Below are 12,691 nucleotides of genomic sequence, written 5' to 3'. Positions count from 1 at the left end.
CTGGGGCAGATCGTGTTTCTCAGAGATCTGTGCCGCTCCCCCCAAGAACCTCCCATCCCACCTGAGGACTTCCTTTTCCCTGCTTCTCCTTGCACACCTAGACAGGGTCACTGTCTTCCTGAAACACTTTCCACAGCTCCAATTCAGCCTGTCCTTCCCTCTCTGTGCCTCCTTAGATTGTGAGGCCCATATAGGGCAGGGACCGTGTCTTTTCTGCTCATATCCTGTCTACCCGAGCACTTAGCACCGTGCTGGACACATAATAGGCACTTAACAAATACCATGATTTTTATTATTCTAGACGAGGGGATTATCTGGTCCAACGGACTAAGGAAGGGGATTTGGACATGCGTGTATGTGTATATGTGTAAGTGTGTGTGTGGTAGGGAGGGGTGGGGTTATTTTTAGCGTTACCGTTACACGTGTTGAGTGCTTTCTTTGTGCGGAGTCCTGTACTAAGTGCTGGAGACAAGTGCGAGGATAAGAATTCAGGCATCCTCCATGGTTCCCACGGGGTCTACAAGAGGACGGGCTGGAACTAGACAAACGAGAAAAGCGACCAGGTGAGGAATGAGGCAGAAACGATACGCCATCGTCAACAACAGCAGCCGCAGCCACAGCGACAAAAACTGCAGCCCAGCCCGGCCGCGAGGAGCCGTCTCCCGACTCCTGACCCCGGGCCCGCAGGATCGGCCTTCCTGGGCCATCTCTGACCGGTCGGTCATCCTCCGTCCACGGGGAAGGGTCCACTGTCGTCCCCGCGGACCCGGGGCCGGCCGCTGCCCAACGAGGAACCGGGCCCTGGAAGCGGAACGATGGGTCACGGGATTGCTTCCCAAATTCTGAGGACCGTGGCCGGTCATCTCCTCTGGAGAGGATGCTGCCTGACCTCCAGCTGTCCAGACCCGGCCCAGCCTCGTCCCCCAGGAAATGGCTCCACGCCCCCGCTCCTTCCTCCTCTTCTCCCCATCCGCAGACTGCAGATTTTCCTGGAAAGCGCCGAACTCTACCCTTGCCGACTCCAGGTCCCGCTCCCTCTGGCTCTGCTTGTATTCACTCCAGTACAGTGCCTGGCATTCGTTCGTTCATTCGGTCGTACTTATCGAGCGCTTACTGTGTGCGGTGCCCTGTACGAGGCACTTGGGAAAATGCAGCATAATAATAAGCAGTGACATTTCCTGCTCTCATCGAGTTTACGGTCTAGACGTGGGGAGATAGACATCAGTACAAATAAATAAAATGAGAGATAAGTATGAAAGGGCTGTGGGACTGGGAAAGGGGGAGAGCAAAGGGAACAAGTCAGGGCGATGCAGAAGCGAGTGGGAGGTGAGGAAAAGTGGGGCTTAGTCTAGGAAGGCCTCTTGGAGGAGATGCGCCTTAATAATGCCTTCATGGAACATAGTGAGCACTTAACAAATACCACAATCATTATTATTATTATCCCCGGCCCTGGTCCAGGTGGGTCTCCGAGAAATGAGACCCTCCTGGGACCACTCATTTCACATGCAGCAGTGAGTTCTTCCCTTGTTGTCCACATGCATCTCTATCTCTGGACACCGGGATTGTGCGGTGATGAGAAAGGTCCAGTTCCTTCCCGGTGCTTAGAACAGTGCTTTGCACATAGTAAGCACTTAACAGATGCCATCATTATTATTATCATTCTGCCAGAACCTCCCTGAGATGCTACGAGACCCCATGCCAACACATGCTGTAGATCAGGGAAGGCTCGGACTCGATCGGAAACCGGGCCCTGACCCCACCGGGAAAACCTCCCGGCCGCTGGAGGCAGAGGGCTGCAGTGTGCAAAACTGTAAGGCTCTTTTTTTCTTCTTTAATGTTTTTTGTTAAACGCTTACTGTGCGCCGAGCACTGTACTGAGCCCCGGGGTAGATAAACTAATCAGGCTGGACAGATTCCCTGTCCCACATGGGGACAGATGAGGTAACTGAGGCACAGAGAAGTGAAGTCACCTGCCTAAGGTCACCCAGAGGCTAAGTGAGAAGCGGCTTGGCCTTGTGGATAGAGCATGGGCCTGGGAGGAAGAAGGACCTGAGTTCTAATCAGCCACTCGCCTGCTGTGTGGCCTTGGGCAAATCACCTCACTTCTCTGGGTCTCAGTTGCCCCATCCGATCCGACTGGCTTATACCCACCCCGGCACTTAGTACAGTGCCTGGCACATAGTGAGCGCTTAACCCGTACCACTGAAGAAAACCACACACACACACACCAAAAGGAGTAGAAGAGAAAAACCGGAGATTAATCTGGTCGTCCCGGCCCGCTGCCTTTGAGCCGCCCTGACCATCCAGCACCAGCAGCCGGGTCTGATCATCCTGAGCGGGCCAGCCCAGCAGCTGCTTCGGAAGACGATTCCCACGTTTCAGAAGAAGCGGCAGCCGTCCCCGCATCACGGACAGACCGTGCTAACCGAGCACGGTGCTGAGCGCCGCCACCGGAAGAACCTTGGGTCTCCTTGTTCCACAGAGCAGAGGAATGTGCTCCGCTCCCTCCTACTGAGCCTGCCGGCGATAATCACGGGATTTTATTTTAATTTGGGGGGGGGGTCAGGGGTTAATCTCCAGCAACCCTAACTTCTGAACGATCGTGTCTTCCCCACCCCCCAACTCCCACTTGCTGAAGGCTCTTTCGCAGCTTCCCCAGAAGAAAGCCGGCTAGGCCCTGCCACGAGAAGACGTGCACCTCTGACGACGGCCTGATCCCTCCACGCAGGGACCCAGGAGGGCGAGGGCGAAACTCAGTGACTTGGTCTACTTCCTCCAGGAAATAATCCCATTCCATCTCTACCTTCTGTCTTCCCTCCCTCCCCACCCAACCCTCAGGGGCTTCTCTCTCTGCCACCAGCAGCAGACCCCCAGCACCCTGGGATCATGGATCTTTTTAAGGAAATGGATGTTTATATTCCCGATTCATTTGAAGATCCTTCCATCCCTATACAGTACATTGAGGGGGGTGAATCAGTAGAGAGAAGTAAAGCGAGAGGTCAGTGTGTCACCTTCTTCCCTTCATTCATCCTCCCTCCCAGCCTCGCAACTCACATGCCTATATCTGTAATTTTCTCATTTAAGTATTTATGCATGAACGTTAATGTCTGTCCTCCCCCTCTAGACCGTGAGCTCATCGTGGGCAGGAAATGTCTCTTTTTTTCCTTGTACTGTACTCTCTAAAGCGCTTAGTACAGTGCCTTGCACACAGTCAGCACTCAATAAATGCGATCGAATGAATGAATGGTGGAATTCTCCTAAATTAAAGTTTAGGAGCACAGCCTAACGGAGAGAACGTGGGTCTGGGAGTCAGAGGACCTGGGTTCTAATCCTGGCTCCAGCACTTGCCTGCCGTGTCACACTGGACAAGTCACTTAACTGCTGTGTGCCTCAGTTTCCCCAACTGTAAACCAGGCTTTCCACGCCTGTCCTCCCTCCCCCTCAGACTGTGAGCCGCATGTGGGACGGGGACCGTGTCCTACCCCGTTACCGTGTGTCTATCCAATGCTCAGCACAGTGCTTGGCGCCTACCTCGATGTCATTATTAGGAATAGACTGTAGGTACATAACGAGAAGAGGTTAGGGGAAGATTTCTTTTTCCCAGAGCCGACTTGTCCAAGGATGTGGACACTTCTCCCTCCCTCTAGGACCCGCAGCTGATTTGGAGCTCGGTTCCCGGGCTCCGCTAGAGGTTCGCGCTGAGCTCGGAGCCGTAGCCCCACTGGGAACGGTGGCATTCCACACAGGGGTACTTGATGCTGGCCGGGTGTCGGAAATCGTGGCTCGCAGGCCAAGGGAGGAAAACTGCCCGTTGGGGCCGAGGGCGTGGGGAGCAACCCCTCCCCTCAAACCTCCCGTCTGTGCCCTGGGCCCGGGCCGAGGGTGGACCGGGGGGTTGCGAGGAGAGGGGATGTCGAAGCGGGTTTCCATCCATCAGGTTGGGGAGAAGGTTAAGGAGGCTAGGGCGGGGTGGATGGGGGTTGACAGGAAAGGCTATAGAAGGAGTCGGATTTCAGAGCTGGAGCTCGGCTGGCAATGACTCACTGGAGTTTGAGAAGCTGCCTTTGTCTCATTTGGGTCCGGACGCACGGCGGCCCGGTCCTGAGCAGCTTCTTCTCTTCTGAAGTGAAGACTCATATCGTCTGGGGGCTCCCCGGCCCCCGGGGTTAGCACAACCTGAAGAAGATGTCCCCCCGGTAAGGCCTCTGGGTGTCCTCCTCCTCCTCCTCCTCCTCTTCATCCCCCTCTCGGTGGCCTCTCAGCCGGAACAGTCGGTCTCACCCCGTTTTCTTTTCCTTTTCCTCCACAAATGTGTTTCAGCCCCAGCTGGCTGTCCCGGACTTCACTCCTCCTGCTCCTCGGTTCCCTGCTGCCCGCCTTCTCCCCCTCCGGGACCTCGGAAGGTAAGAGACGTGTCCCGCCCAAACTTTGCGAACCACGCCAGATGGGGACACCGTTACCTGCTGAGTCTGGCGAGCGTCTTCCCAAGTACGGAGCGGCGATCCCGGCTCGGAACGCCCATGCTGGCGACGCCACCGGCTCCACCTGCACGATCCCCACCGAGCTACGCTCGCCCTGCGTGTCTGAAAGTTGGAGGAGAAGCGGGAGTCCGTGCTTCCAGCCTCCTGGATCTCTCTTCCCAATCCTCATCTGCTTCTCCTCCCCCGTCCCCCTCTCCCAGATTCTCCCCCCACTTCTCCCCCTTTGAACAGTCTCCCGGACCCCCCCCCCCGTCTCACCCACTTATTTATGCTCATTCCATAGGAGGGTTTCTTTTTTCACCTTCTGATTTTACTCGGCGTCAATAGATCTCGTACGTTACCCTTGGGCGTACGTACGGAAGGGTTTATGGATATTTAGGCACGGATGAGGGCGCGTGGGAGCGTATTCATGTACGTGTGCTTTAGGATGTCTCGTAGGTTTGTGAGCGAGCCTGCTTGCGTGCGGACACAGTGATGTGTGTTACGTGAGTGTGCGCGGAAGAGTCTTTTTAAGGTGCGTGGGTGTGCAGATTTAGCCGGTTGGGATGCGTGAGAGGATTGGGTGGGAGAAGGATATCCAGATAGCGCCTATGGGCGCGTGAAGTGGCCACACTGCAGACGGAGTGGGCGGGAGAAAGATTGCGTAGACATGTTGTACGGAGAGGCGGCATGGCCTACTGACTAGAGCGCGGGCCTGGGAATCGGAAGGACCTGGCTTCTAATCCTGGCTCTGCCACTTGTCTGCTGTGTGATCTCGGGCAAGTCATTTCCCTTCTCTGGGCCTCAGATCCCTCATCTGTAAACTGGGGTTTAAGACTGTGAGCCCCGTGTGGGACCGGGACTGTTTCCAATCCGATTAGCTTCTATTGACCCCAGCCCAGTGCCGGTCACGTAGAAAGTGCTTAACAGATACCGCAGTTATTGTCGTTACGGTGAAGCCGAGCCTCCACCGGTGTGATATAGTGTCGCGTAGCTGAGATGCAGTCAAAGCAGCAGAAGACAGGCCAGGCTGGCAGACAACAACGGCCACGGGGTGACTAGAGCCTGGGCTTGCGAGTCAGAGTCATGGGTTCGAATCCCCGCTCTGCCACTTGTCAGCTGTGTGACTGCGGGCAAGTCACTTGACTTCTCTGGGCCTCAGTTGCCTCATCTGTAAAATGGAGATTAAGACCGTGAGCCTCACGTGGGACAAAATGAGCATCTTGAATCTCCCCGGCGCTTAGAACAGTGCTCTGCACATAGTGAGTGCTTAACAAACACCAACATTATTATTACCTTGGGTCAGGGGTTTGGGGAGATGGTGATATAAAGAGGGAGAGATCGAAAACCGTGCTCAGGACAGCAGATCCACAGCCAGGGAGGGGGCGAACATCCCATACACATTGTAGAGGGGCTCGCCGGGAAAGCCTCAGCGTTGTCGGCCGCACAGACACACACACCGAAGGGTCTCTTTGGAACCGGAATCTGTGTGTGGTTTTATGTTTGGATGTGTATACCTATGTGTGGGTGCCTGAAAGAGTGTATCTGTGCACTTATGAGGATGTGGTATGTGATTCAACGCGGGTGCGTCAGCCTGTACGTGTTCCTTTATGAATGAGCGCGGGTGTGCGCCCAAGTCACCGTGCCGGTGTGAGCCTGCGTCTGCGAGTACTCTACGTATCCATTTCTGTGTGTCTGCGGTGGAGGGAGGTGGGTGTCGAGGATCTGTCTCTGGGTTACGGGTGGGCACGGTTGCGTGTGTGTGTTTATGCAGGTGTGTGGTTTATGAGCGTGTGGGCTCGCTTTCAGGCGGATGGGCCGGGCTCAGGGCTGGCTTCAGACCCTTGCTGGCCCCCGGGGTCAGAATGAATCGGCTGACCGCCCCCCCCCCCCCCCCCCCCCCGTCCACCTCGTTAGAGACGCCTCTTGTCGGGAGTCCGTTTCCAGGCCGCGCCCACTCTCTCTTTTGGGCTGGGAGCAGGGCAAGGAGAATGGGTTTCCGCCACCGGGATCGGGGTCAGCGTCCAAGGAGCGACGGATACAGTCCCCCACAGGGCAGGATAGGGTCCCATTTGTCCGTGGAAGCGGCAGCCTGACCCTCCTCTTGTGAAGCAGCGGGGCTCAGCGGAAAGAGCCCGGGCTTGAGAGTCAGAGGTCATGGGTTCGAATCCCGGCTCCGCCACTCGGCAGCTGTGTGACTGCGGGCGAGTCACTTCACTCCTCTGTGCCTCAGTGACCTCATCTGTCAAATGGGGATTAACTGTGAGCCTCACGTGGGACGACCTGATTCCCCTGTATCTCCCCCAGCGCTTAGAACAGTGCTCTGCACATAGTAAGCGCTTAACAGATACCAACATCATTATTATTATTATTGGATAGAGCACGGGCCGGGGAGTCCGAAGGACAGGGGTTCTGATCCCAGCTCCATCTCTAGTCTGCTGTGTGACCTTGGGCAAATCACTTCTCTGGGCCTCGGTGACCTCATTCGTAAAAAAAACGGGGATTGAGTCTGTGAGCCTCACATGGGTCGACGTGATTTCCGTGTATACATCCCAGTGCTTAGTACAGCGTCTGGCACATAGTAAGTGCTGAACAAATATCACAATTATTATTATTGTAGGAGGGCTGGTTCTGGACCCCAAGTTCCAGGGGGTCACTAAGGGCACCACGCTCCAGCTCATTCGTGTCTGGGTTTTCAGAGAGAGAGAGTCTTTCTCAGAGTGGCGGGTCGAGGAGAAGCCTTGCTTTGAGAAGGAGGGATGTTGCTTCTGGATCCTCAAGCACCTCCAGGCTGCTGAACTCTCCTCGCGAGAGGCAGCGTGGCCTAGTGGAAGGGTCCGGGCCTGGGAATCAGAGGGACCTGGGTTCTAATCCCAGCTCCAACTTGCCCGCTGCGTGCCCTTGAGCAAAAACGTCCACTTCTCCATGCCCCAGTTTCTTCATCTATAAAATGGGGATTAAATACCTATTCTCACTCCCACATAGATGGTAAACCCCATGCCAACCTCGCTAAGTTGAATTCATTCATTCAATCATATTTATCGAGTGCTTACTGTGTGCAAAGCACTGTACTAAGTGCTTGGGAGAGTCCAATATGACAATAGACCGACACATTCCCAGTCCACAGTGAGCTAACAGCACTCAAAAAATATGATCGATTGATTGATTTACTGATGGGGGACAGGGACCGTGTCCTTTCTGATTATTTTGTACCTAGCCTAACCCTTAATGCAGTGCTTGGAACATAGTAAGTGCCGAACCGTGCCTTCCAGGGGCTTAGTACATAGTAAGCGCTCAATAAACTCTATTGAATGAATGAAAGCAAACACTGCTCCGAGACACTAATGGAATGCTAAATTGGGGTGCCGATCTCCTCAGGGTGAGAATGCTGGAAGAAATCAAAACCCACAGGAGCTGTCCCTGCCCCAGTCCCTGCCCCCTCAGCCCCAAACTTCCCCTCTTAGGGGAAAACATTTCTTGCGTCAGGGGCCCAGTTAGGTCTTGCCCTTTCCGGGCAGACATCCTTATTTGCAAGGAAGCGTGTCCTTCCTCTTGCCCACGATGTCCCCCCTGCAGGAGACCAGATGCCCCCGGGAGCCTCTCCTTGGATTGGGAAGGAGAAACAGAGCGGCTGGAGGAGGGAGAGAGAAGGGAGGCAGAGACGGCTAGACGCTAGCTGGGAACAGCTGGGATCCGTCCAGCTTTCGATGGAGTGGGCAGGGCCTGTGTCTTTTTATTTTTATATTGTACTCTCCCAAGTGCTTGGTACAGAGAAGCAGCGTGGCTCATTGGAAAGAGCCCGGGCTGGGGAGTCAGAGGTCGTGGGTTCTAATCCCGGTGTCAGCTGTGATTTTGGGCAAGTCACTTCACTACTCTGTGCCTCAGTGACCTCCTCTTTAAAATGGGGATTAAGACTGTGAGCCCCTCGTGGGGCAACCTGATCACCTTGTATCCCCCCAGCGCTTAGAATAGTGTTTTGCACGTAGTAAGCGCTTAACAAACCATTATCATTATTATTATTATTATTACAGCGCTCTGCACACAGTAAGCGCTCAATAAATACGATCGAATGAATGAATGGACGTAGAAAGCACTTAACAAATACCACAGTTATTATTGTTATTGTTAGTACAGTGCCTGGCTCATAGTAAGCATTTAACAAATGCCATAATTATTATTAATTATTATTCGATGCAGCGGTGGCCTGTACCACATCTCCCCCTAGTGGACTGACCTATTTAAGATGCCTCGGTCATTCATTCGATCGTATTTATTGAGCGCTTCCTCTGTGCAGAGCACTGTACTAAGCGCTTGGAAAGTACAATTCGGCAACAGATAGAGACAATCCCTACCCAGGAACGGGCTCGCAGACTCCTTCTGGGCCTAACCCTCTCCCAGGAAGGGGCAGGGGAACTTCTTTTATTGTTGTGTTGAGGGTTTTTGTTAAGCGCTTACTATGTTGGTATTTGTTAAGCGCTTACTACGTGCCGAGCACTGTTCTGAGCGCTGGGGTAGACCCAGGGGAATCAGGTCGTCCCACGTGGGGCTCACAGTCTTCATCCCCATTTTACAGATGAGGTAACAGAGGCCCAGAGAAGTGAAGTGACTCGCCCACAGTCACACAGCTGCCAAGTGGCAGAGCCGGGAGTCGAACCCATGACCTCTCACTCCCAAGCCCGGTGTCTTTCCACTGAGCCACGCCGCTTGGTTTTAGTTTTTAATGTGGTATTTGTTAAGCGCTTATTATGTGTCAACCCCTGTGCTAAACACTGGGGTAGATAAAATTCGACACAGTCCCTGTCCCGCACGGGGCTCCCAGTCTAAGCAGGAGGGAGAACACGAGAACGGAGTCACAGAGTTATATTGTACTCTCCTAAGCGCTTAATACAGTACAGAAGGGTCAATAAATTCAACTGAATCGAATCGAACAGAAAAGTTTAATGACTTATCCACGGTCACACAGAAGCGAGGGATGGAGCCGGGGTTAGAACCCAGGTTCTCTGACTTCCAGGCCCGTGGTCTTTGCTCTAGGCCATGCTGTTTCTCATGCGTCTCGCTGGTAAGATGTTCAAGTGAGACGATGGGCCAGGCTGAGGGATTCTCACGGTGTCTAGGGACACTCTAGATGTCTGCCTTTCTTATTTTTTGGCTTGTACCCTATTTGTTAAGCACCTATTATGTGCCAGGCTCTGTACTAAGCACCGGGATAGATACACGCTAATCAGGTTGGACACAGTCCCTGTCCGTCATGGCTCACAATCTTAATCCTCATTTTACAGGTGAGGAAACCGAGGCCCAGAAGGGTGAAGTGACTTGCCCAAAGTCCCACAGCGGACATGTGGCGGAGCCTGGATTAGAATCCAGGTCTATCTGACCCCCAGACCCCTGATCTAGCCACTAAACCACACTGCTTCTCGGCCAGCTGGCCGAATGTCAGAAAGCGAGGTTGCCAGTGGCGGGTCCAGGTGGCCAAGCCAGAATGGGTGAAGTGACCGTGCCCCATTGGTCATTCCCAGGATTGCCATTGGGACGTGAGATGGAAAGAGACTTTGTATCTTTTAGTTTGGGATTTTGTGGGCTGGACTGAATTCTTCAATACCAGACCAGGAGGGCTAGCTCTACTATAATGCAGTTAATGAGTCCCATGTTCGTTTTGGAAACAAGGAGTAGGGAAATGGTCCTGGGGAGGGTGGATATGTCAGAAAGCAGAACGAATATAAAAGGATGATGATAATAACTGTGGTATTTGTTAAGCGCTTACTACGTGCCAAGAAACGTACTAAGCGTTGGGGTATAGGCGAGATAATCAGGTCCCACGTGGGCCTCGCTTGGGCCTAGGAGAGAGAACAGGTACTGAGTCCCCACTTCGCAGATGAGGGAATGGAGGCACGGAGAAGTGAAGTGACGTTCCCAGGGTCACACACCAGGCAGGTGGAGGAGCCAGGATTAGAAGCTGGGTCCTCTGACTTGCAAGCCCTTCCTGCTTCCCAGGAGCTGGGTAAAACGCAATACTCTATGGCAGACCACTGTTTCCATTTGGAGAAGCGAGTGAGGTGGGTTGTGCGGGGAGAGCAGACCCTCAGTTGCTCCCAAGCTCTGTCTCTACCTCTTTCCTCTCTTCAGCTTGCGTTACCTGCTGTCAGCTTTTCTCAACTTCTCTCTGCCTCCCAATCGGTCAATCAATCAGTGGCATTTATTGAGTCCTTTCCACGTGCAGAGCACTGTACTAAGTGTATTAATAATGCGGGTATTTGTTGAGCGCTTACTATGTGCAGAGCACTGTTCTAAGCGCTGGGGTAGACACAGGGTAAGCAGGTTGTCCCACGTGGGGCTCACAGTCTTCATCCCCATTTTACAGGTGAGGTAACTGAGGCACAGAGAAGTTAAGTGACTCGCCCACAGTCACACAGCCGACAAGTGGCCGAGCTGGGATTCGAACCCATGACCTCTGACTCCAAAGCCCGGGCTCTTTTCACTGAGCCACGCTGCTTCTCTATTGCACAGCTGATAGACTCATTCTCTGCCCACAACGAGCTTACAGTCCAGAGGACTGTAAACTCCCTCCTGCACCCTCAGCCTAGACCCTGACCTTGGAGAATGACACAAGGCTGAGATGTTTTGGGTGACGGAGGAAGGGAGAGGACTGTATGGGCTGTCTCCTGACCACCCCTTCCCCTGGGCAACTTTAGAATTCATTCATTCAATTGTATTTATTGAGCGCTTACTGTGTGCAGAGCACTGTACCGAGCGCTTGGTTGAGTAAAATACTACAATAAACAGATGCATTCCCTGCCCACAATGAGTTTACAGTCTAGACGGGTGGGGGAGACAGACGCTAATAGAAAGCAAGAAATTACAGATAATAATAATAATGTTGGTATTTCTTAAGCGCTTACTATGTGCAGAGCACCGTTCCAAGCGCTGGGGGAGATAGAGGGTAATCGGGCGGTCCCACGTGAGGCTCACAGTTAATCCCCATTTTACAGCTGAGGTAACTGAGGCCCAGAGAAGTGAAGTGACTCGCCCACAGTCACACAGCCGACAAGAGGCAGAGCCGGGAGTCGAACCCATGACCTCCGACGCCCAAGCCCGGGCTCTTTCCACCGAGCCACGCTGCTTCCCACGCACATAGTTCTCTGAGGGTGGGAGGGGGAAGAAAAAGAGAGCAAGTCAGGGCGACGCAGAAGGGAGAGGGAGAAGAGGGAAGGGGGTGCTCAGTCTGGGAAGGCCTCTTGGAGGAGATGGGCCTTTAATAAGGTTATGAAGCTGTTCTTAGGCCCTGCCCTAGCTAACCTAGCCAGGCTGCCTGGAACCCAAGGGCTCCGGCCCAGACTGTGCTTGAGCGTCGCGTTCAAGTTGAGTCTCTCGTCATTAGAGGCTGACCCGGTGGAGAGAAACTTTAGTGACATTTTGGATCCGTTCTGAATTAGAAATCTAACAAGTCTGCATAAAGCTCCCTGTCCTGTTGCCCTGCTCCTTGACCCGAGTAAAATGCAATTATTCAATCTAGGTAGACATCAAGGCAATAAGTTGTAGTGATGCAAATCAAGCACGTAGGCTTGGTCGGCGCAAGCGGAACTCAATTATTGACCTAGGACCCAGAATTAAAGAGTGACTGTAAGCTCCTCCTCTAGAATGTAAACTCCCTTTGGGCAGGGAACACGTCTACCATCTCTGTTGTACTCTCCCAAGCGCTTGGTACGGTGTTCCGCACATGGTAAGCACTCAGTAAGTATCACTGATGGATTGATTTCAATAAAATTAGTAAACCTCTCACCCGCGCCCTGCTTCTGATCCAGAAGGCCCTCCCTCTTCATATCCTACAGGCGATTCCTCTCCCCGACTTCAAGGCCTTATTGAAGGCGCATCTCCTCCAAGAAGCCTTCCCCGACTAAGCCTTCTTTTCCTTTTCTTCCACTCCCTTCTTCATCTCCCTGACTTGCTCCCTTTATTCATTCCCCCGCCGGGCCCCATAACACTTAGGTACACATCCGTAATTTATTTATTTATTTATATTCATGTCTCCTTCTAGACTGAAAGCTCACTGTGGGCAAGGAATGTGTCTGTTACATGGTATATTGTACTTTCCCAGGCACGTACAGAACTCTGCACACAGTAAGCGCTCAATAAATAAGATGGATTGATTGGGTGATAGACGTGCTCCCTCCCTGCGTTCTAAGGGAGAAATGACGAGCACAGACTCAACCCAAAACAAAACATCAGCGTTAAGA

At 53.1% G+C, this 12,691-nt stretch overlaps 1 protein-coding gene across 2 annotated transcripts in view; it reads left to right on the top strand.

Moving 5' to 3' along the window:
- Nucleotides 1-4,034: 4,034 nt before the first annotated feature.
- Nucleotides 4,035-12,691, top strand: part of COL15A1 (collagen type XV alpha 1 chain) — a 70,459-nt gene continuing 61,802 nt past the window's right edge. The window contains exons 1-2 of one of the 2 annotated variants that reach the window (XM_029053939.2): nt 4,035-4,196; nt 4,321-4,403. In XM_029053939.2, coding sequence (XP_028909772.1) covers nt 4,186-4,196; nt 4,321-4,403 — 94 coding nt within the window. In that variant the 5' untranslated portion in view covers nt 4,035-4,185. The remainder of the gene's footprint in view (nt 4,197-4,320; nt 4,404-12,691) is intronic. The other variant, XM_029053938.2, reaches the window with a different exon arrangement.

The sequence above is a fragment of the Ornithorhynchus anatinus genome, chromosome X3 (genome assembly GCF_004115215.2).
Source record: "Ornithorhynchus anatinus isolate Pmale09 chromosome X3, mOrnAna1.pri.v4, whole genome shotgun sequence".
Taxonomy (NCBI): Eukaryota; Metazoa; Chordata; class Mammalia; order Monotremata; family Ornithorhynchidae; genus Ornithorhynchus; species Ornithorhynchus anatinus.
The sequence above is the reverse complement of the archived record's forward strand: the minus strand, read 5'-3'. Positions and strand labels throughout refer to the sequence as shown.